This window comes from Anomalospiza imberbis, unplaced genomic scaffold (genome assembly GCF_031753505.1).
Source record: "Anomalospiza imberbis isolate Cuckoo-Finch-1a 21T00152 unplaced genomic scaffold, ASM3175350v1 scaffold_85, whole genome shotgun sequence".
Taxonomy (NCBI): Eukaryota; Metazoa; Chordata; class Aves; order Passeriformes; family Viduidae; genus Anomalospiza; species Anomalospiza imberbis.
The window spans coordinates 374,073-396,256 of record NW_027100469.1 but is presented as its reverse complement, the minus strand read 5'-3'; the positions used below and the strand labels follow the sequence as shown (position 1 = coordinate 396,256).

Below are 22,184 nucleotides of genomic sequence, written 5' to 3'. Positions count from 1 at the left end.
ATGCAACCTGTTTAGAAACACCCAAATCTATCAGGATAAACAAAAATGGCTCTTCTTTAGCATAAGGAAATAACAAATCCCATTTCCTGGTCAATAGCAGTATAAATCACTATATTCATGTAGTGCATTGATAATAAAAGGAATTTGCTGTTTTTCCTTTATTAGTCTTTTATGATACACATTCTATTTGCCCAGGAGAAAAAAAGCAGACAAATAATTTTCAAAGTCCAAAGACCCCGACCCCTCACTTACCCTCGAGCTCTTAGTGGATGTTCTGGGATACGCTGGTCCTGGGCTGGGCCTCCCTGCTGGAGACAAAGGAGGCTGAATTTTCCATGTTGTTTGGAGCCGCAAGCCAGCCGACAGCTTTGCTGGTGTTTTGGAGTGTGACCTCAGGATAGGGAGTCTGATCACTGAACAGTTTGACTTTTAAGAGAGACGATTTCATTACATGCAGCAGATGGCCCTTCCTGGGAAAACCTCTGCCAGACAGGGAGTTGGCAGTGAGGAGAGGGCACATCCTACTTCCATAGAAGTCCATAGGAATTTCCTAATGGCCTTGAGACAGAGGAAGTGTTGGCCTTAGCTTTTCATAACAAAGCACTGGCTTGTTTTTTGAAGTATGTGCCTAACTGCTCTCCTAGGCACATTGTTAATTTCTTCCTTGCTGGAAGTTAAGCACACAAAAGTTCTGCTGAGCATGAGAAAATCCACAGTGCCCAACAAACAGGCTGAGGAAATCAAAGGTGGACACTGGGCTTTTCATAATCTCTACACAGAAATTCACCTAATGATTCTCATCCCTCAAAGGCAAATAAGCAAATCCTGAGGTAAGAAAGTATTTCCACTCTTGGTGCCCAAGGAGATAAGTCTCACACAGTGCAAACTGGAATGAATTGCACAAACTGCCCTGAGCTTAAGGAACTTGAAAAGGGGAAGAGGCTGAAAAGCAACTTTCATGCCAGGTTTTTTCTTAAGCATTTTGAAGGACATGCAGCTAAAACTGGTTACAAGATCCTACTGTGCTAAATACTTCTTGCACCCAGTGTTATGCATACAGATAGGAAACTGGGGTCTTCAGCAGTAAATATAGCACTTCCAACCACCCTTATTCACAATAAGGATATCTATGTTTTATAGAAGAGCCTAATAGTCAAAATAACCCTCAAAGAAATGAGCGGCTGCCACATTCAAAATGGAACAGTTTGGGTTGGAAGGGACCTTTAAGGGTCAAATAGTCCTACACCAACATGGGCAGAAACACCTTCCACCAAGTTGCTCCAAGCCCCATCCAACCTGGTCTTGAACACTTTTAGGGATAGGGCCTCTACCACTTCTCTGAGCTACCCGAATGCTTGATCACTGATTAAAAATGTTTGTAAAATTACTTTCTTAGGCACTTTCAGTCCACTTTGAGCAAGTTGCATTACCAGAGAGGTGAGAATTCACCTCAGATCATCCGGCCGTTTTCAGTGATGACGACCACTCAGGGGAACATCTCCTTGGGAGGCTCTTCCCGAGCAGCCCCTCCTCTCCCTCGCTGAGAATGCAAGGTGCCTTACGCTGCACGCTTCGACAGTGGCGGCAGGCTGGGAAAAGTTGTGTCAAGGAGGAGAGTCCATGGTCGTTCTGGTTGCAATTGGATAAAGCTGTTTCTCCTCAAAGCGAGAGAGAAACAGATCTCAAATTTGTGGCCTTTGGTTTATGCCCCAGCCCCGGTTCTAAAGCCACGTTCGGGATTCTCAGCACCAGCTGGGGACACTGCAGGAGGTTTCGCCCTCGCAGTCGGATCCACAACACTCCCATTTCAACAAGGGTACAACCGCACCTGGTCTGTTTCCTCACGGTCTCCGAAGGGGCCGACGGGACGTCCCCGGGGCGCGGCGCCCCCTCAGGGCTGGGCCCCCTCAGGGCTGGGCCCCCTCAGGGCGGGGTGCCCCCTCAGGGCGGAGTGCCCGTGCTCCCCTCAGCCGGACCCCGCCCGGCCGCCCAGTCCTGGGCTACCGGCGCGGCGCTTCCTTCCGGGCGGCAGCACCGCCCCGGCGGGCAGCCATGGAGTGCGGCGCGGCGGGGCCGCTGCCCCTCAGCCGGCTGGCCGGGCCGCTGCTCCGTAGGCTCAGCGAGCTGCTGGACCGCGCGGCGCCCGGCAAGGGCTGGCGGGAGCTGGCGCAGCGAGCGGGGAGCCGCGGCACGCTGCGGCTGAGGTGAGCGCGGGCGGCGGCGGCGGGGCGCGGGCGGCGGCGCGTGTTTATCTCTAATCCCCTAGAACACTGAAAGTCCACTTGATTAGTGAAAGAATCACCACATCACATACTGAAGGTATCTCGCCCCCAGGTTTGCGTAGCACTGTGATTTAAGGAAGGAAACGCTGTTGAATCTTTTTAGTGGAAATACGTAACATTGTATTCTCTTTAGGTAGCTGTCGTTATTTCTTTATTTGTGTTGATTGAATCCGCTGTGGTTGAAAGTGCGTGATAACGACACCAAAGTTAAAACTGTGAAGTTCAGACACAGTTAACTACACTGTACAGTCGGTGTGTTAGGCTGGGCTCCAGCAGTCACTTGTTTACAACAACTTTAAAATCGGTCTTCCTGCACTTTGAAGTTAAGACTCTGACTCACTCTCTACGGCTTCCGAATTAGGCTCATGGAAATGAAAGGTGCTGTACTACTTTTTGTGCTAAGGCCTTAAAAGTGAAAAATAGGAGGTTTCTTAATACATTTCCTGAGAGTTGTGAGGTATATGCATCTCTTACCCCATCCAGCTCACTAATACCAGTTTCTGTCTGTGGAGGTGTTACTGAATAACCTCTGAACTCCTGAAACTTGAAGGAAATGCTGCAAATATGTCGAAATCAGCTAGGAATTTCCCATCTCTATTTTTTAAAATATTTTTATTTATCTACAAGTGATTGTTTACCCAGGTCCTTTCTGAGAAAAAGGTATTGAGAAGGTCTATGCCGTGTCTTTCTCACATTATTCCACAGCCCTCTCGACTTGGAGCAGTGTTCCCTCCAGGTGCTGGAGCCAGAAGGTAGTCCCAGCTGGAGTCTGCTGAAGCTGCTGGGGGATCGGGGCTGCACTGTGGTGGAGCTGGCGGAGTCCTTGCAGGCCCTGGAGCACACGGAGGCTCTCCGGTGTCTCAGCCACTCAGGTCAGTTCTGGGCTGTGCTTTCACTGCAGCCCTGGATTTTAGACTGGGAATACTCAAGGTAGCACTCTACAGTAACTAAAAACATCTTTAGTGTTTGCATTCTGGTAGTTGGGATCCAGATTATTACCAAGGTTATTGACTGATCTGATTCTGAGGTTAAATGTCAGCCAAGCCTTCATGCAGTGTTGTTGCACGCTTCGATTTGGCTGCATGGGTGTGCTGGGTGTTGTCATTCTGTCTGCTGACTGGGGTTTGGTCTCAGCCTGTGCCTCCGGGAGCTGCTTATGGACCTGAGATGGACAGACAGGTAGTGCTGCCAGCACTGGGGTCTGGAGGTGTCAGTAACTTATCCCAGGTGAAGGGGAAGGGTCCAGTTAGGGCAGTTCCTACACGTGCTGGGTTTGGTCCAGCTTGCTGACTGGACAGATTAATTTAGGATAGAACTAGATTATTTTCTACTAATGCATGGACTTGATCATCCTTGTGGGTCCCTTGCTGCTCTGCATATTCTGTGATTCAGTGTGATTGTTCTCAAAGTCCAGGAAGTGGTGCAGCACAAGGTGCACCTCAAGTAGGACCATGTAGATCAAGTGCTACTTGCTGTAGTACAGAACCAGAGCCCTCTCTTAGGTCCTTCTTGTTCAGGATGGGGTGAAATTCAACCTCCTGGGAAATGAAAAAATCTTCTCTTTCAGTGGGCAGTAGAAATGAGACCTGCAAGCTCCTTACCATGCTGATGGCTGTCCTGTTCTTTGGACAATGTGTGAAAAGAAGCCATGGGCTGAGAACCATTGTTAGGACAACCTTGGGATTTTTCAAGTGTATTGTAGCAATGCTTTTCTCTCTTCCATCAAGAGTTTCCCAGTGTGTCAGCTAAGGATATAACAATTGGATTATGAATAAGATTATGAACACTGAATTTGCAAGGTTTCAGAGTCTGGTAACCATAGATGTCACTTAGCCATATTCAAAGGTAACACTTATGCTCTGCATTTTCCAAGAAAAATGGAAGAAATATTTATGTGTCTTTGTAATCAATCACAGAACTGAGCTGGAAGGTTTTTCTTTTTGAACCATTACATTCCATGGTATGTACAGGAAGTGACTGTGTAGTGCTGAGTAAACCACAGGAAAAGAAATGAAACTGAAGAAATTGTGGATCAGATTTCTTAGAACTTGTTTGGAATGCTTCTGATGAGTGCAAAATGCTTATCTTCCAGTGGATTTTTCTCATCTTTGTTCTTAAGAGCTGTTTGTGATGCAAATCAGGGGAAATTTAAAAAAAAAAAAAGTGGAAGTTTTGGAAAGAGTAAGCCTTCTTAATTTTTCTGTCCTTTAAATTGAAATAGCATAGTTGTTTTTTCTGTTGGTTAATGTTACAGGATTGTGATGATCCAAAACTACTTAACACAGTTTAACTGCAGAAAGCAGCAGAGGAAGTGTTAAATGAAGAACTGAGGTAGTGATCTCCAGTGCTAGGTGTAGAAGGAGGTGATTTTGGAGTAAGGAAGGCAGGGAATTTCCAAGTGTTGCAGCTTTTTTGGAGTAGCTGCCAGTGTGTTCCACTCTTACAGAGTAATCCTGTGTGTGGAGGCAGCTGATAGAACCCACTGCCCTGCCAGGCAAGGTTACGTGATTTCCAAACGCCATGTGCTCTCTGTTTCAGGCTCTTGTCTCCGTGGGTTCTGGTCTAGTTGTACCATCCAGAGCAAAGAATGCTTCAAATAATGATTTTTAAATGTTCTGTTCTCCTTCCTCTGATGACCTTGGCTGTACCGGTGGATCTGGTTTTGAGACCATGCTGTAACAAGATCTGGAATGGTTTAGGTTAAGAAAATAACTGCATCATAATGGAGTGGTGTCAGAGTTACTCTCCTGGCAGTTAAGATTTGAAGTAGAAAATTTTACCTTGCAGAAAACCCCAGCCCCGTGTCCTGCAGGAGTTAGAGGCATAAAGCTGAAACCAAGGATTCAGCTCATAAGAGTGCATAAGGACTAGCAGAAGAATGTGCTCTGTTGGACTTAAACTCTGACTGCCTTGACTCCCTCAGGCTGGGCCTTAATCTGAACAGCTCAACGAAATTGTTGGGAGTGAGCAAACATTTAAAACTGAGAATATCTTTCCGAAAAGGGATCCGTGATACCATGAGACATATTATTTCCTTTAGAATTAAAATACCTGAATGATATACTTTAAATCTTTTATGAGCTCTATTGAGTACTTATTGATTTGAGCATGGATTTTGTGTAGTGGAAGACAATTTTGAATGTCTTAAAGTAATATAACTAATTGGAACTGTGTGTATACGCCATACAAACAAATTATTTTCAAGTATATTTAATGACAGAAATGTTCTGTGCTCCAAGGGCAATTTAAGTGCAAATATAAATGATGGACTTGTATTTCTTCATAACTTTCCTATGTGTAAATTCTGTCTTAAAGGTGTAAAAATCATTGTACAGCCTGACTCTCAAGCAGTGCTGTCTGGTCAGGTCGTGAAGTTGTGCTGCTGGGCAACAGGACACCCATTTGTTCAATACCAGTGGTTCAAGCAGGAAAAAGAGGTAAGAGTTCATAGACAATGCAGGGTTTTTAAACAGTGAAAATAACACATAATGATTCTGGATTGTCCTTTTTTTAAGATTCTTATTCACAATGAGAGAAGATTGCTGTATATACTCATAAAACTCATAAAGTTTAAGAAATGCTGGATGACCCTATGAACGCGCTAAAACAAAATGTGATTCCTTATGTTCACACCACTTCATTCCTGGGGGCTGTGAATGTGGAAAGGGGCAGGAAGGAAGCTGTAAATTCAGTTGTCTCAGCCTACCAGTAAGTTTGAAGTAAGGAGCTGAGGATGGTGTTAAGGACTTGGAAATAAATATTATAGTGCTTGATCCTGGTTAAGATTAAACTAATCAAAATTGAAGTATTTTTGGTTCACCTGTGATGCAGGTTCCCCACGGTAATTCTCCAGAACTGGTTTTGAGTCCAGTGAGTGTAAAGGATTCTGGCTTTTACATCTGCCGAGTGAACAGTGAATCTTCTTTTATGTTCAGTCGGTGGGCACGCCTTGAAGTTTGTGAGCTTCGGAATACACCTCATGGTGAGTGGCAAAATCACCTTCTGAAAGTGCCTTCCTTCTTCCTCAAGGCACTTGGGTCCCTGATGCTGTGCTTAGGTTGTCTCACGCTTCCTTTTCTTACGTATGTTTCCTTTTTGAAGGGCTCTTAATGGGTTTGCCTGAAAACAAGTTGTGCATTTGTAATCAGCCTCAGCCACAAAACCTGACAGTGGGGGATGCTTTGGTACTAGAATGTGGAGCTGTTGGAAACCCAATTCCTCATTACCAATGGTTCAGAAATGGATTTCCTTTGGCAAATGGGAGCAAAAATGTCTACACAGTAAGTTACTGCAATGGGCCACACTTGGGAGCTAATGTTAACCACCTTGAGCTTACCACAGAAAGTTCCCTTGAAGAAAATAATTTCTCCAGAACCTTGATAACTTCTGATGAAGTGCTCACTTGAAGTGCTGCTTTTAGTTTTTTTACTCTTTCTTGCCTGTGGGGCTTAGATACAAGGCTTAAATACCTGATGCAGGTCTTTTTTGGAGGTCTGTTGGGATGATTGTGATGATGCTTGCATAGGTAACTTACGTGGATGTGGGACATCAAGGAACATATTGGTGTCATGTATTCAATGACCGGGAGGATGAAGACAGCAAGAAAGTAGAAGTCATTATAGGTAAGGAGTTCTTCTATTTCAAACAGGTCAGCTCCTTTGTCCATTTCTTCCACATCACTAAAATTCATTTTTGAAGCTTTCAGTATTAAGACAAGCACATCCCTTCTATATTTTTAGTCTATCCATTTGTTAAAACACCTGTGCTTGCACACAGAATTTTAGAGTTTTGGGTTTTTATTGTAACCAGCACAGATGTGCTGTCCCTTTTTGGCCCTGCCAGCATCTATGTAGCTTGTTAGGAGATTGCTAGCTGACTTACACTTTTTGACAGCTAAAAACCACTTTAACCCTTGCTGGGGACATGAACTCTGTTACATGTAGTCCTTCAGCAATCAGGAGAGGTGAGATTATTCATTTCAAGTAGAATGAATGAACAAGTTTCATGTTCATGCATGTGTATTTGCAGGGAATTGAAGAGGAGCAGATCTGTTTGTATAGCTTCCAGATGTATCTGACAATACTACTGTGTAACTTCCTAACCTAAGAAACACCCTAGTTTAGAGTTTCAGGAATCATTACTGTACAGTGTTATGGCCAATGCAAATTTACACTGCTGTAAAGTGAGCCACATTGCAGAGCAGTTTGACAGTGCCCTTTGTCTTCCACCTTGTGTGCTAAATCTCAGAACTGAGAGCTCATCTTCCAATTTTTTCCCCTCCTTAAAACACAAGGAAGGAAAGCTATGCCAGTGGAGTGCACAGAAGGTAATGTAAACCTCTAATTGTGAATCAGTTTTAAAAATCGGTGATGGGAATGACAGGTTGTTGAGTGTGTTGCTGAAAGGCATATGTGGGTTAAGAGCTTGGATTTAAAACACTGATGGATGATGCAACAGTCCTTCTGCACGTGCTTCTCTCTTCTTTGCCTGGACACCATGATCTAAATCACACAGGAGAAAAAACAGGCTACTTCCTTCTTTTGTGATATTCAAATGATCTGGAGATTTCTTGGGTGGGGCTCAGGAGGCAACATCCTAGAAATAAAATCTGGAGATATTCAGGAACGTGGATGATCTTAGAGAGCTGGCTAGAGCTAGTTCCAGTGTCAGCTCCATGTCTGCAGAAGTGTTTTTAGCAACGTCCTTAGGATTATTTCTGTTCTCCTTTGCACTGTTGCAACAGGGAGGAGGAAGTGTATTGTGACCCTTAATGTTGTTACCATCCCTCCCTCGACTGCTGAGCATCTCCATTAAGAGTCTGCAATATCCACAGCACAGGGGACTGGGTACAGTGCTGCGAGGCTGCTCCAAGAGAGCACTGGTGCTTCAGAGATGTTAGTTTTCTTTTCCCTGCTTTCCAGTGTTCTCAGAATAAAGTGGTGAAATCCCTGGTAGCTTAGCATGTTTGAAGATTGTATCTGAAGTCTTTCTGAATACACATGGCTTCCCAAAATCAGATTTTTTTGGTCAGGATGTTGCTTTTTCAGCAGCCCTTCAAACATCTGTTCTTCAGTGGGATGATTCTGATGCCTTTTCCTTTTTCCTTCAACCTACTGGCATGCCTGTGGGATTGAGGTGTCATAACTCACTTTGTTTCTGCATCTACTGTACTGCAATGCTGTGTCTAGCACAGCTTAATGTATTGCTACAGGATTTTCTCTTCTCTGTGTGGAATAAACAAAAAAGGTTTGATTTGCAGAAATGCAAACTCAAAAGTATTTTAGAAAGGTAGTTTGTTTTGTGTTCAGCTTTGTTTAATAATGGCATGGCACATTTTTACTAGTAAAATGGGGCTTCTGCTTCTTGTTTAAACTATTATTTTATTGGTGTTTTCATTTTCAGAAGATTTAGGTGATCTTCAGAAATCAGGTAAGTGGTAAGTTTTGAAAAACTTTGACTTGGCATCTTCATTTTATGTTACAAGTCATTGAAGGCTCGCTGGGTTGCAGTATAAACTTTACAGTATTTGGATGTACCTGTAACTGAGAATTGAATAGGAGCTGGTATCCCCTTAAGAGCAGCACATTTTTCTAGTTCCAAGAGATTTAACTTGAAGCATGTAGAAAATCATAGGGGTGCTGTTTATAAAATAACTCAAGGCTGCACATATACTTACACAGATACAAAGGGAATTATCTTTCTTGTCTGTGGTTTCTTGGGACTCTCAGTTTTAGCACATTGCTGCTTTCTCAGATAATTAAGGTGAAAAAGATGTGAGGTGTCTGGCTATCACTCATGATATGTTGAGTGGCATATTTCTTCCAGTCATGCTGGAGTCAGCCAGTGTGATACGAAGCGTGTTAGGTGGTTATTATAGGAATGTAGGTCTACAGTGTTGCTCCAAAGGGGATTATCTCCGATACAGTTTTCCCAAAACCTCAACTCCCAAAGATAGTTTCCTGGGTTAGATATCAAATATGTTTATGTTTGCCCGGCCTCAGTTTCAACCACTGAAGGACTTCTCTGTCATACTGTGTAGTGTTATCCAGGTGAACCATTTTGGCACGCTGCTTACTGTTTCTCTTGGCACAGCATTGGCTCTGCCACCCCTCTGTGAAGTACAGAATAAAATAATTTTCACATTTAGATGGGGATCCCTGCTGTGCATCCCGCACCTTGCATGTCTGCATTTTGTTTAGAGAGGATGAACTGGTCGGATGTCACTGAAAATGCCAATGTGCAGTTTGTGAGATTCAGCATCTGTTGTTTCTTAATCTATAGAATTAGCTATTCACATCCTGTCAGGTTGTTTGCTGGAAGAGGGTGAAGGAAATCATCTAAACAAAAACAACAACATCAACAAAACACCCCCAAACCCCACCAAAACAAAGAGAGGGCTTTTTCTTGCATTAACCTAGCAAAGTGTTAGAGAAAGCAGTGCTGCTAGACTATGGCTGTGGGGAAGATGCAGTTCATTTTCTGGAGTCACTGACACACTGCTCTTCTCTTCTATTTCAAACAGACCCACAAGAAGAATCAAGTCACAGACCTGTGGGTAAGTAGTTTTATACTGAAATGACTATTTATAATGTATTTGGCATCTAGGACGCAGATTTTCTGCTCCTGAGTGATGCTGCTACTGACACTGCCAGTGCAAGACCCGTGGGGCAAATAGAGAGCTCCAGGGAGGGAGATCTGTGGATATTTGTATAGTCCTTTCAGAATGCTTGTTTGCCCTTTCAGGAGTAAACTGTGCCGAGGGCACCAGTATTTTTAGTGACCCTGTGAAGCGCTTGCAGCTTCTCATCTGTTTCAGTTTACTGCTTCGGATTCCTGTGGCCAGACCTTAGCCAGTGTGTTACTCCATTCCTTTGAACACTTGGAGGCAGTGGTATTGGGATGATGTGATAGAAAGGATTGCTGTCCTGTCTGCTAAGGAAATGCTGTCCTTGCGGCTCTCCCCGTTCCATCATGTGGATGCTTTGATGCTGAGCTGAAGCTCATAAAGAGATGGATAGCACATGTGATACGAAGAACAGTTGCTGGGTTTTTAAATCTCATTCTTAAATTTGCACTGTGGACTTGAGTGGTCAGGCATGTTCTCCTGTTGATACTAAACCAGATGGAAAGGCTGCTGGCCTCTGTCAGAATTTTATGGCTCTTTCAGGTTCATTAGTGTGAGGGGGAGTCTTGTAAGTGTTCCTCTCTCATGCGGGTGAGTTTTTTTCTTCAGGCTGAAAAGAGACTTGAGCTGTGTTGTTGATGTGGGATGACTTGTAAAATCAGATAAAATATTGTGCCTGAAGTGAGATAGATACCCTTTTCACTTTGGAAAACTTTAAATTTTAAGGTGTTGAATCCATGGAATATATAAATGTGACATTTTTTTTTTTCTCTGTGTGTCTTGGCAGCCACAGACAAGGTGGCTCTGTTAATAGGAAACATGAGCTACTGGAATCATCCCCAGCTCAAGGCTCCAATGGTAGATGTCTATGAATTGACCAGTTTGCTAAGGCAGCTGGATTTCAAAGTTGTATCTTTGCTGGATCTTACTGAGTCTGAGATGCAAAATGCAGTGGATGAATTTTTACTTCTCCTGGACGAAGGAGTTTATGGTAAGGACACATAAATACCTTCTGAAGTAGGTCAGTTTTGTATGTATCAAGTAGCAAACATCTGGTATTTGCCTCTGGTAAACAACCTTCATGGTAAATATGATGTATGTAGAATGCGAAGAATAAGTTAAAGGCACCCAACAGCATATCCTCTGCCTTTGGTTATTGTTATTGTTCCTTTACTTTTAGAACAGATCAAATGTTTGAACTTCATTCTTTAACCACACCTAAAACTGCAGTGCGGGCTTTTATTTTGTTTGATAGTATTGATAGTATTTTGCTTGCCTAGATCTGATTTTGGGGCACAAAGCACAAGACAGAAGTGGGGGAGAGGATGATGGAATTGATGCATGGAGCAAAAGCCTTGCATGGAAAAGGCCAAGAGTGATCTGGTTTGGAGTGTAAGAAAAGTTCTTACATTTTCTGCTGACTACCACTATTTTGTCATTTTTCTAAGATTGTATTTGCTAATATTGTATAGAAAACTCCAGAAATTATTTAGGACAGAGAGCAAAATGTTTTTCCAGGTCCCTGTTCAGTGGATTGCAGAATTCCTGTAGTAAAAATCCATTTGAGAAAACATTATTTGATCCCTTTTTAGAACACAAGGTCAGCCTATTTCTTAGCACAACTTTTTTTATGGGTGTGTTACCTGATGCTCTCTCTGTGCAGAACTGTCTGCTCTGACATTTGGGCATTTATGTCTGAGCCAAAACCTGCCTGACACGAAGCCTTGGTCTGGCAGGAACATGAGGCTTTTGAGAGCAGTTTGCTTTTATTATTCCCTGGGAAATAGATGGGCTTGTCTGTTTGGGTGAGCTTTGAGATTTTTGCACCTTCTCAATTTTTCTCCCTAATTGTGGACATGAATGTAGCAAATAAAGTACTGAAAGGCTCTAATTAATTTCTCAGCAGCACCATATGAAAGCTCTTACATGGCATATTTTTGCAGTTGTACTTTTCCAGCCAGTTGATACAAAAGGTAAGCCGAACAGTTTTTCGGTGGTGTTTGGCAATAACTACTTCCGTTCAAATGATTACTTTGTTCTTTCTGCATAGTGGCTATGAATGGCTTAAAGCCTATAAAAGATGCTGTCAGTGCACAAATAGGTAACAATTTATTGCCTTTTCTAGTGGGCATAGCTTCAAATAGAAGAGGCATAATGACTACTGCTGTTTAGTCCCTGCTACATATAAACCTGATGCTTACTAGGTTGTGTAATTCTGGCTTACTGCCAGGAAAGTGACATTTCAGATGCTGGTCCTTAAGAGCAGGAGTAGTAAACAAAGTGATGATGGTTGTCTCCTCTGCTGACTTAGTCTGTGCTGTTCTAAATGTAGGTTGCAATTAACATTGTATTCCACACAGGGTAAAAGCACAGACCCATGTGTTAGAAAGGCTAAAAATATTTAGGCTGCTTTCTTTTCAAATGAGAGGGACTGAAAGTGGGAGGGGGGGAGGGAGGCAGATATAATTTAAATGCTGATGTCTCTGAGGAACTTGAACCTACTTAAAATTGTTGTATGCGAGTCTCCGTTGAGGCCCTCCAAATATGTTTACTCCACTTACCCCAGGTATGTGCAGATTTATTTCTGATCTTGAGCTCAGCATATTAACTGTTGCAGGTACTTGACACATAGCACAGTCATCTGCCAAGGACAGAAAAGGAATGTAGTCAGTCAGTCCACTTACTTACAGAATATATGCTCAGATACATAGAATCTGAAACATAACCCTGATTTAGGTCCAGATCCAAGCTCTGGAAGTCACATTAAGGCTTTCCTTTTAACCTAGAGCCTGACACAAGATTATACAGTTGCACTTCATACCATGTTTAGCTCTCTTGAAGCTCGCCAGGCTCAGGTAGCCCTCATATTTTCATTTCTTGTAGCTGTGTGTAGTGAAAAGGTGAAAACATCTAGCATGCCCACCTCCACGAGCTAGTATGTAAGGGTGAGCCTTATTTTGGGTTTTATCTGAATCTGCCAGTGTTGTAGTGACTTAAATTTTTCAGCAAATTTTAGTAAGAATAACAAGATAAGAACGTGGTATCTCCAGCCAGCATAAATTGTCAGATTTCTGTTGACTTTTATTCAGCTGAGCACTATATTCTAATTGCAGATCTGACCCGCAGACTGCTTTGACTAGATAAATAAAAATTCTTTTTAGAAGATGAAATTTGCATCATTAAGGAAAACCAGCACTGGGAATAGGCAATAGGAAAATCCAATTAAATCATACAAGCCTCTGGTAACTGCATTTTATGACAGTAGAGATTATTGATTCTAAGATCATCTGATCTTCATGCAAATTTAAATTACTTTAATATTGGAGATTTTTATTCATATAAGGAAAATCTAAGTCCTAGCTTGCAGTTCCCTTTCTCAGGGTTGAGGAAAAACTTTCTTTAATTCCCTGTTCAGGATGGTTTCTCTACAAAAATATTGCATGTTTTATTGAAGATTCTAAATCTTAAAATGTTGTAGACTGTTGTGTAGTGACACATGAGGAACATGATGGCAGGATAATAATTTCTGGCTAGATAAGCATGCAAAGAGTTTGTTTAGTAGACCCAGAAGAGTCATGAGTCTGTTACTAGGAGATATAGCTGCATTCAAGTGAACATGAGCTGTTGGTAGTCGGTAATGGGGACGTGCTCTGGAGTCCTACCAAACTCTTCGGCATTTTGTTTTCCGTCTATAAGCTGCAGGCTTACTGCTGCTCAGAGCTTTGTAATTGCACATGCGGAGAAGATGTTTTACGGTTGGCACATTTCCTTGTTCCTATCTGTGAATTACACATCAAATATAACAGGCTGTCTCTGTTAGAGGTCATAGCTACTTAGAGCATTTTAAGAGTATTTAACTTGGTGTCTTTATGCAAGTTTCTAACTGATTCTATTGCATGTGTGATTTTTGTGCTGCTTTTAATTTATTGTCTTAGTGTATTGTGGAGTTGATGTTAATGTGGCTTGGAGTGGCTTCAGTGAACTCCCTGGCCCACAGTCAGCGCTGTGCATGACAGTTTTGACCTGCTAAAATGGACACAAGTCTCTGATGCACTGCTCACTATCACACCTGTTTTGAACTCAGGTTTGTTATACTATGCTGGCCATGGCTACGAAAACTATGGGAACAGTTTCATGGTTCCTATTGATGCCCCGAATCCCTACCGCTCAGCAAACTGCCTGTGCGTGCAGAACATCCTGCGGCTGATGCAGGAGAAGCAGACGGGACTCAACGTGTTCCTGCTGGATATGTGTCGCAAAAGGTATCTCCTGCATTCCTGGGTGCTGAGGGCTGACCTCAGCTCTTTGGGATCTGAACGGAAAGCTGGGCCTTTTGCAGATGACAAGTCTTTAGGCTGAGAATTCACTGTACTGCAAAGTTCATAGTTCTCAGAGTTCACAGCCTGCACCCGAGTGCTTTTAGCATCAGTAGGATTCACCCACAGACTTCTGCCCATGGCCTTGGATAGAGATGTGAACCTGGTGGTTCACATGGGTACATACCTGCCTCCTGATTTCAATGACATTTATTTCTTTGTTGCTGTTGTTTTTTAAGTTATAAACAGACTGATCAGATAAAAGTAAAATTTGGCATCTTAAAGATGAAACAGGACCCTTTCCCCTGGGATCATTATCCATCTTCATTACAGGGAGGAAGAAGAAGCCCTGTGATCAAAGGCATGTTAACTTAGCAGAAGGGCTCAAGTGAAGTAATTATTTTAGAACTCCCGAGAGCCGTGGATTTTGCTTCTATACTGAGGATGTTGTATCTTTATTAGGGGGTTAAAAACCAACTGATTTATGGGATTTTTCTACACAAAGTACTGTGTTCTTTCCATGTTGAGAAACTATTATGATCAATTAAACTTGCACTTGAAATCAGCTCTTCAGTCAGCACTTCTGGCAGTTGGTCTCTGAGGAATGTTTCATAACAGAAAGTTGCTGGCACTTTAGTATCTGTGGAGCCTCTAAACTTCTCTGCTAATGAAATGCCCATGATCCAATTCATCTTCGCAATCTGCTGACCAAATAGAAAATCCATTGATGTAAGCTTTGTACTAACAGCACCATGTTGGGTGGGGAAAAGAAAAAATTTTAAAAAAACATGCCATTTTTGAAATAACCTAAAATGGGTGGATATCAGAGTTGTGTTTTGCAGAGATTGCAGCCAAACTCTACTGGTTATTACAGCATGCCCTTCTCTGGGTAATGCCTGATGCCTCTTGTCTTTACACTGCCCTCAGGCAGAGTGTTGATGGTGCTGACTTTTGTGTTTGAGCAGTCAGGATTCATTCCAGACATGTAGGAGTGAAACAAATTACTGGTTCTGAACTTTCTCTGTTTTGTGTTTTGATTTTGTTGCCATTATGAGTTCTCAAATTACTATTTTACTTTCTTGTGTTTCCATTTATTACAGAAATGAATATGATGATACAGTTCTTATCTTGGATGCTCTGAAGGTTACGGCCAATATTGTTTTTGGATATGCAACGTAAGGAAGTTATTCTTCTGTGCCACAGAAATTACTGAGATTGTATAGCTGATCTTTTTCAGAACTGTGCTGTGGGCCAGTAACCTTGGTCACTTTTCAAGTGCAAAAACTGCTGAATAGAAGTAGTCAGGAGCTTTACTAAAGTCATCAATAATAAATTTAAGCTCCTCATATGAGCAGTTTGATGAACAGGTGTAGTCTGTGATGTCATTTTAAGAGAAACTTCCATCAGCTGCTTGCAAGGGAACACGAAGAGCAGGTTGGCCTTGGACACAACCTCGTTTTCAAATTGTAGGGTTTCTTTCCCCATTCCCAGTATAAATTTACTCTTAGACCTGAAGGTTTTTCAGTGTTTTTTCCTTGTCCGATGCTGATGATCTCACAGGTGCCAAGGAGCAGAAGCTTATGAAATTCAGCAGCTGGGGTTGGCCAATGGAATCTTCATGAAGTTCCTGAAGGACCGTTTGTTAGAAGACAAGAAGGTCACTGTTCTGCTTGATGAGGTTGCAGAAGGTGAACTCCAGCTTACTGCACTAACAGTCTCCTCAGTCTGCATTACTGAAAACAACTTTGCTTCCGTGTCTCTCCTCTCATGGTGAATGTGTTACACTAATTAAATCTCTTTCTTGTTGTGTTTTGGTTCAAATAGCAGGTGCTATTGGGCAGCATATTGACAACATTCCTGATGCTCAGCTTCTTTAGTAGTGTACAGTTTTATACTTTCCTCTTCAGTGAACCTTACTTGTTCTGAGTATCTCTCTGCGTGGAGCTTTGAATTGTCCATCCACAAAACTGCTCTTCTGTCCTGTGGTGCCAGCTGCTTGTGGTAGTCCAGTCATTTGCATGTTCATTTATACAATTAAGATAATCCTACTTGCCTTAGAGTGCTATAGCAATGATAATGATTTGTTCTGTAAGTGCAGTAAAAAGGGCAATGCACTGTGTTAATTTGCCTGGCTCAGTGATTGTGTTTTTGATGTTTTTGATGAGAGGAGCACTAAAGTGAGAAGTGTGGGGGGAAAGCATACTGCTTCTGGGCAAACACCTGCTCCAAGCACAGAACAGTGTCAGGCTGGTGTGTGTAGGTGCATCAGCCCAGCTCTGCTCTGGGTTCAGCAGCCTGGGCCAGCTGCAGGTCACAGAGCTTTGTGTTTTGTTCAAGAGTGCAGGGAAAGTTTGACTTGTCAGGTAGCATGACAGGCACTACTGTGAGTATTCCCAGGTGTTGGGTGTCAGGGTGTACAAGGTTCTGTGTAGACAGTGCCAGAGGAATGTTCCCATTAAGTGTTCCACGGAAACAGCCCCCATGGAAAAGCCTGCAACCTGCTGGCTCTGTGGTTCTTGTTGTGCCTGTGCCACAAGAGTGCAGTGCTGGCTCATGGTCAGCTTGGTGGCCACTACGTCCCCAAGCAGGTCCTTCCTCGCAGTACAGTCTTGTGGGATATCAGCCACTCCTCTCAGTTTTTAATCATCTGCAAACTTTCCAAGTTTTGTTCTCTGTCCTGACATGTGGGTCATTAGTGATGCTGGTAAATAATCAATATTGGGCCCTTGTATCTAAACCTAAACTACTCCCCTTGCCCCCAGTTCTTTGGAATAATCTCCGCTAATGAAATTAGTCACGTTCTTGAAAATAGCCACTCTAATTAGGACCTTACCCCATCAGAGCTGTGATGCTGCTAGGACTGGCTCTGAGGAACAGGGGATGATGTTGGCCAGGCTGCTTGCAACCCCTCGGGACTCTGCAGAACTGCTTTGGCCTTCAGGGAAGGAAGAGATGAGCAAGGACTCCTTGTAAAACTGCAGCTCTTGATGGATGTTCTGGCTCTGGCATAACCACAGTAACCACACATTGCAGGAAGGTACTTAATTCAGTTGGAATTGCAGCAGCATTGTTTTTGAAAGAACCTCTCTGCATCTTGTTTTTAGACATGGGCAAGTGTCCCCTTACCAAAGGCAAGCAAGCCCTGGAGATCCGCAGCAGCTTGTCAGAGAAAAGGGCATTAACTGATCCTGTTCAACAAAGCACATCTTCTGCAGAGTCCCTGGCACGGAACCTGCAGTGGGCCAAAGCGCATGGTACAGTACAGAATGCCTTTTAGATGATCCTGCTGCCATGATGGGAGAAGGGAGGGCATGTACTATTGAATGCAAATGGAAGAAATTCAAGGCTATAGCTACATTTTCATTACTGTGTTCAGCTGGAAATTTTTGGGTTGGGGTTTACCCCTACATGAGATAGTAATGAACAAGGTGACATGTAGAATTAATGTATATTCAGTATATTTAAGACCACTCAGACACTGGAAGGGAGACTTAGAGGTTGTCTGTCTCCTGGGACAGTCTCCCAGTACTGCATGTCTAGTAGTGACATTTGTAAGATGTCATTGATCTCGTTCTAAAGTCATCACCTAAAATAGGCAGGTGAACTGTATGGTAAACGTGCATGATGAAAAGAAGTTTTCAGTGCAGACAACTAAGAAAAATAAAATAAGACTGAGATGAGTTCCAGGCTTCCTAGCCTTTTAAGATGGCCAGTGGGGCTTAAGACCTGTTTTTACCTTTTTGGCCTAAACCTGTTGGAGTACATCTTCAAATTTCTTTGACAGTTGGGGCAGAGGGTCAGGGATGGCATTTCTAACACCACTCATCATACAGGAAGATTCTCTTAGAGATGCCAATGTTTATTTGTGATCCCAAGCACTTAATTCTTGTTTGTTAAATGATTGAAAAAGAAAAATGCATATGCTAAATTTATATTTAGACTGTAACAATGTGTTATTTATTGGCAGAGCTTCCAGAAAGTACGTCCCTTGAATTCCAGTGTGGTGTTCAGATTCAGTTGGGGTTTGCAGCCGAGTTCTCCAATGTCATGATAATCTATACACGGATAGTTAAGAAGCCCCCTGAAATCACAGCTTGCAGAGCCCACATCACAGACTTCCCACTCGTAAGTGCTTCCTGCTGCTGTCACATGATCTTGCTCCACTGAAGTTGAAAATTTTCTGCTCCACCCATATCAAGTTGCATCTTGTGTAATAAACTGGGTCTAAAATGCTGCAACTTCTCAAACTGAAAGAAATACTATTTTATGATCTACAAATTCTATATAATCAATTAAGTTCTCTTTTTTTCTTGCAATAGGACTTAGATGTAGATCCTAAAGAGGCCAATAAAGGAACTCCTGAGGAAACTGGAAGCTATTTAGTATCAAAGGACCTTCCCAAACACTGCCTCTACACCAGGCTGAGTTCACTGCAAAAACTAAGGGTTAGTATATACTGTTCATTACAAGTATGCCCAGATAATTGACACTACTTATGTTGCTTTGCCGTTCTGTTGAGGCAGCTGTGTATGGTTAGTGTAGTAAGTTCTTTGGAGGGAAAGAATGGATAATAACCCAGTTCAGTGACTTTCATTTCAGCTGAAAAGTAAAAGGCAGGGAATTGATGCATATGCAATCCTGAAACCGGTGTGCAAGGCCCTTTGTATTTTCCAGGCCCATGCTGAACTTGGCCAAGATGGCTATTTTTGTGCAGATCACTTATTGCATGCTTTGAGGGTGTTCCTGTGCTTTTCAGGAAGAACATGACCTGAAGCAGAGCTGCCTCTTACAAAGTCATTAGTAGGAGATGAAAGTGTCGTGTATCATCAGCCTGTGTTCCTGGGCATACAGTTTCTGAAAGGTTCTCTTCAGCAGACTGGGGCACTGCTAAGTGTCTCTGTATCTTTGTGTCATGAACATCTGTGCCAGACACAGCCTGGCATCTCTTCTTGAGTGCTTTTGGCAGTTGAGGTAACACAAGTGCTTCTGGAAATACAAACTGTTCAGTGAATGAGTAGTGACCAAAAGAGGACCTCAGGAAACAAGGCCTGCCCACTGTGTGTGTCTTGCTCCTAAAAAGGTCTCTCTGCTTCTCCAGAAGACTGGAGCCTCTCTAAGGGTTTTCTGTAGTGTTTATTTGGAGAGGAAGTATAATTTTTTCTCTCCCCCTCTTTCTGCTTTTACAGGAACATTTAATCTTCACTGTTTGCTTGCACTATGAGTATTCAGGAATAGAAGATACAATGGATGAAAGAAAGGAGATTAATGTTGGGAAGCCCCTTATTGCTAAATTAGGGCTTCACCCTGGATTCAAAACCAAGAACTGTCTCCAGACATGTTGCATGCCTGGTTATCCTTTCCATAATCCAGTAGAATCGAGTCCAGAGGCAGCTGAGTACTACATCTCTAGTCATTGCCAACCCAATTCCTCTCCTTACCACAAGCAGCTTACCAGTTACCATCCAAACTGTGCTTGCTCAAACAGCACCACACAACCAGAGGCATGTTCCTGCAGTGGAACTTCCAGGATGTTGGCTTCAAGACACAAAGGACAGCATTACTCACCCACTGTGGAAAAGCGTAATGTACCAGTAGAGACCACTGATGATACTGTTGAACTGGAATTCTTTCTCTCTGACAGCCTCAGCTTCTCTGAACAGCAATAGCTGGGATGTGTTTGAACTGGACCAGAGTGGCATCCTTGAACAGAGGGGCTTCCACACTGCCTCTCCATCTTCTGGAGTTTGGAGACTTCTGGACAAGGCCCTGGAGAGTCTAGAGTAGGTGCTGGGAATGAGGTTGTGGTGAAAATTTTTCATATCCTAAGAAACCAAACTGTACCAATAGATTTAGGAATGAAAAATGCATTCTTTCTATTTTTTTTCACCTACTATTTGTTGTTTGGTACAGAGAAAAATCTGAACTGTTCCAAGTTTCCTATTCTGTTCTTTGGCCATCGTGTGTTAGGATCGGTCACTGACGTTCCAGTGCCTTGGATTTAGCCAAAAAGCAGCTCTGACTGCATTTTCCTCTCTGATTGCCAGATGTCCAGGGTCTGGCAGCATCTGAGAGGGATAAGATCTGTGCAAGGAACCCAAAACCTGAAGAGCCAGCAAACTGACATCACTTTTGTTTTTAAGAGAACTACAGATTATCAGAGGGAGCAAAGTCATGGAACCATACTGTGGTGGATTGTTTCTATTTTGATTCTTTTTTTTTTTTTCTTTTCCATAACACTCCTAAGATTTTTGCTGATCTGATACCTGATTTTTCATGTTCTGGAAGAACACTAACTGGAAAGATGAGGGCAAGTGCCTGCTCATAGCAAGCAAGGTATTGTATGGTGAGTCTTACAGACATGCTGTGAGGGCTAAAACAAGAATCGCAAGAAAAGTGATGTTTTATTAGGTCATTGAAAGTCTTGATGCTTTGAAAAGGCAAAAAATGTTGGGAGGTAAGGAAACTAAAATCTAAGGGAGTTTTCAGACAGGGATAGTAGCGTCTCCTGTACTGGTAATATTGAGAGGAAGAATTGTTTTAATTAAGATCCTCATCATAAAAACAAGATAAGGGAATGTTATTGAGGCAGACAAGCCTGTTTCAGTCTCCAGTGGAGAGTGCTATGGTCTGGTGGCCTGGCAGTATGCTGGATAGGCACTGAGGGATGTCCTGGTGTGGCCATAAAACTTTTGAGATGGGAATGTTAATGCTTCTTTAACTAAATCTGGTGATCTTCAGGTTGCTCTGTGCTGAAAGGTGGATATAGGTACGTGGATATAGCTATTTCCAGGATGACAGTCATGCTTGAAGTAATCCGTACATGAGCTTGAATTTCTGTTTTCCTTCTGCAGGGTGTTAAATGGCATCATATCTATTTATGAATGAGATGTACCTGCATTAACTATTCTGTGCAGTTGACTTCTAAATCAGATTATAGCTTGAGACATGGACTAGGAGTGCATTACTTAGCTAATACTTTTTTTAGCTAAAAGCTTATTCTTTTTTCTTACTGTATAATAAATTGTTGTCCACAAAATTATGTACTATGTGCATATGTAGTTGCTACATTCTTCTATGCCTTCCAGCCTTAAGAAGCCCAAAACTTTATTGAAACAAAGCATGTAAGGACAGAATTTCCTTAACAGAAAAGAAGGGGAAATCTGAATCATGAGCTTCAGCTCAAGATATACAGATCTGGGCCTGGGCTGATAGCCTTGCTCCTCGAAGTTCACCCCTTGCCTCTTGAGAGGTGCAAAGACGTTTGGCCTTTAATAGGTACCCTTGGACATACTTGTATATGTATGTATGTAAAATACGTCTGTGTGTGTAAATTGATTTAAATCTCCTATGGGAAGTATAGTATGGATATTGCCATCTTAGATCTAGAATTAAATTCCTGCTGTGCTTACAGGAATTGAATCATTTCACAAATGTTAAATAGTCAGCAGTTAGGTGCTGCCAAATTCTTCAGGCGTAAACCCCTGCCCAAGTCTGAACCCTGTGACTCAGCAGCAGGGCCTCTCTTAGCCTGTGGCATTCATGGTGCCTGTGTAAATCATTCTGCATTGATTCTAGACAGATTTTCCTCTGTGTGCATCATCCATGTTGCAGTTACCAGAGTGAACCCTGCCATTCAACCTCATCACCCTTTTGCACATTTACATTAAACCTGCTTTTGCCAATACCTTTAACAGAGGTTCTCTAAGTCACTCAGACTCATCCAAATTGTCTGACAAAAGTCTGCCTGTGGCAGTAGAGTGTGTGGAGGAAAACTTCATCTGTCTGAACCCTCTTTAAAAAGAGAATGGTGATGGAAAGGCATTTTCTCACTGCAGCACTGTCTTTAGGAAGTGCTCTAACTGTTTTAATCATTAGTGTTCAGAATGAAATACTCTGGTTCTTCAGAGCAAGCTGCAAGCAGCACCCATTTCCTTTGGCCCAGGTCCAGGAAAGCACTTTAAA

General features: G+C 42.6%; 1 protein-coding gene across 1 annotated transcript; it reads left to right on the top strand.

Moving 5' to 3' along the window:
* Window positions 1–2,017: 2,017 nt before the first annotated feature.
* LOC137467897 (mucosa-associated lymphoid tissue lymphoma translocation protein 1 homolog) lies at window positions 2,018–20,449 on the top strand. Its single transcript, XM_068179321.1, has 18 exons — window positions 2,018–2,204; window positions 2,988–3,154; window positions 5,598–5,719; window positions 6,114–6,264; window positions 6,384–6,562; window positions 6,808–6,904; window positions 7,576–7,608; window positions 8,685–8,711; window positions 8,843–8,845; window positions 9,805–9,837; window positions 10,694–10,897; window positions 13,991–14,168; window positions 15,323–15,397; window positions 15,783–15,910; window positions 17,327–17,476; window positions 18,190–18,347; window positions 18,542–18,667; window positions 19,409–20,449. The coding sequence occupies exons 1-18, from the start codon at window positions 2,053–2,055 to the stop codon at window positions 19,886–19,888; spliced, it is 2,463 nt and encodes an 820-aa protein (XP_068035422.1). The 5' UTR covers window positions 2,018–2,052; the 3' UTR covers window positions 19,889–20,449.
* Window positions 20,450–22,184: the final 1,735 nt, after the last annotated feature.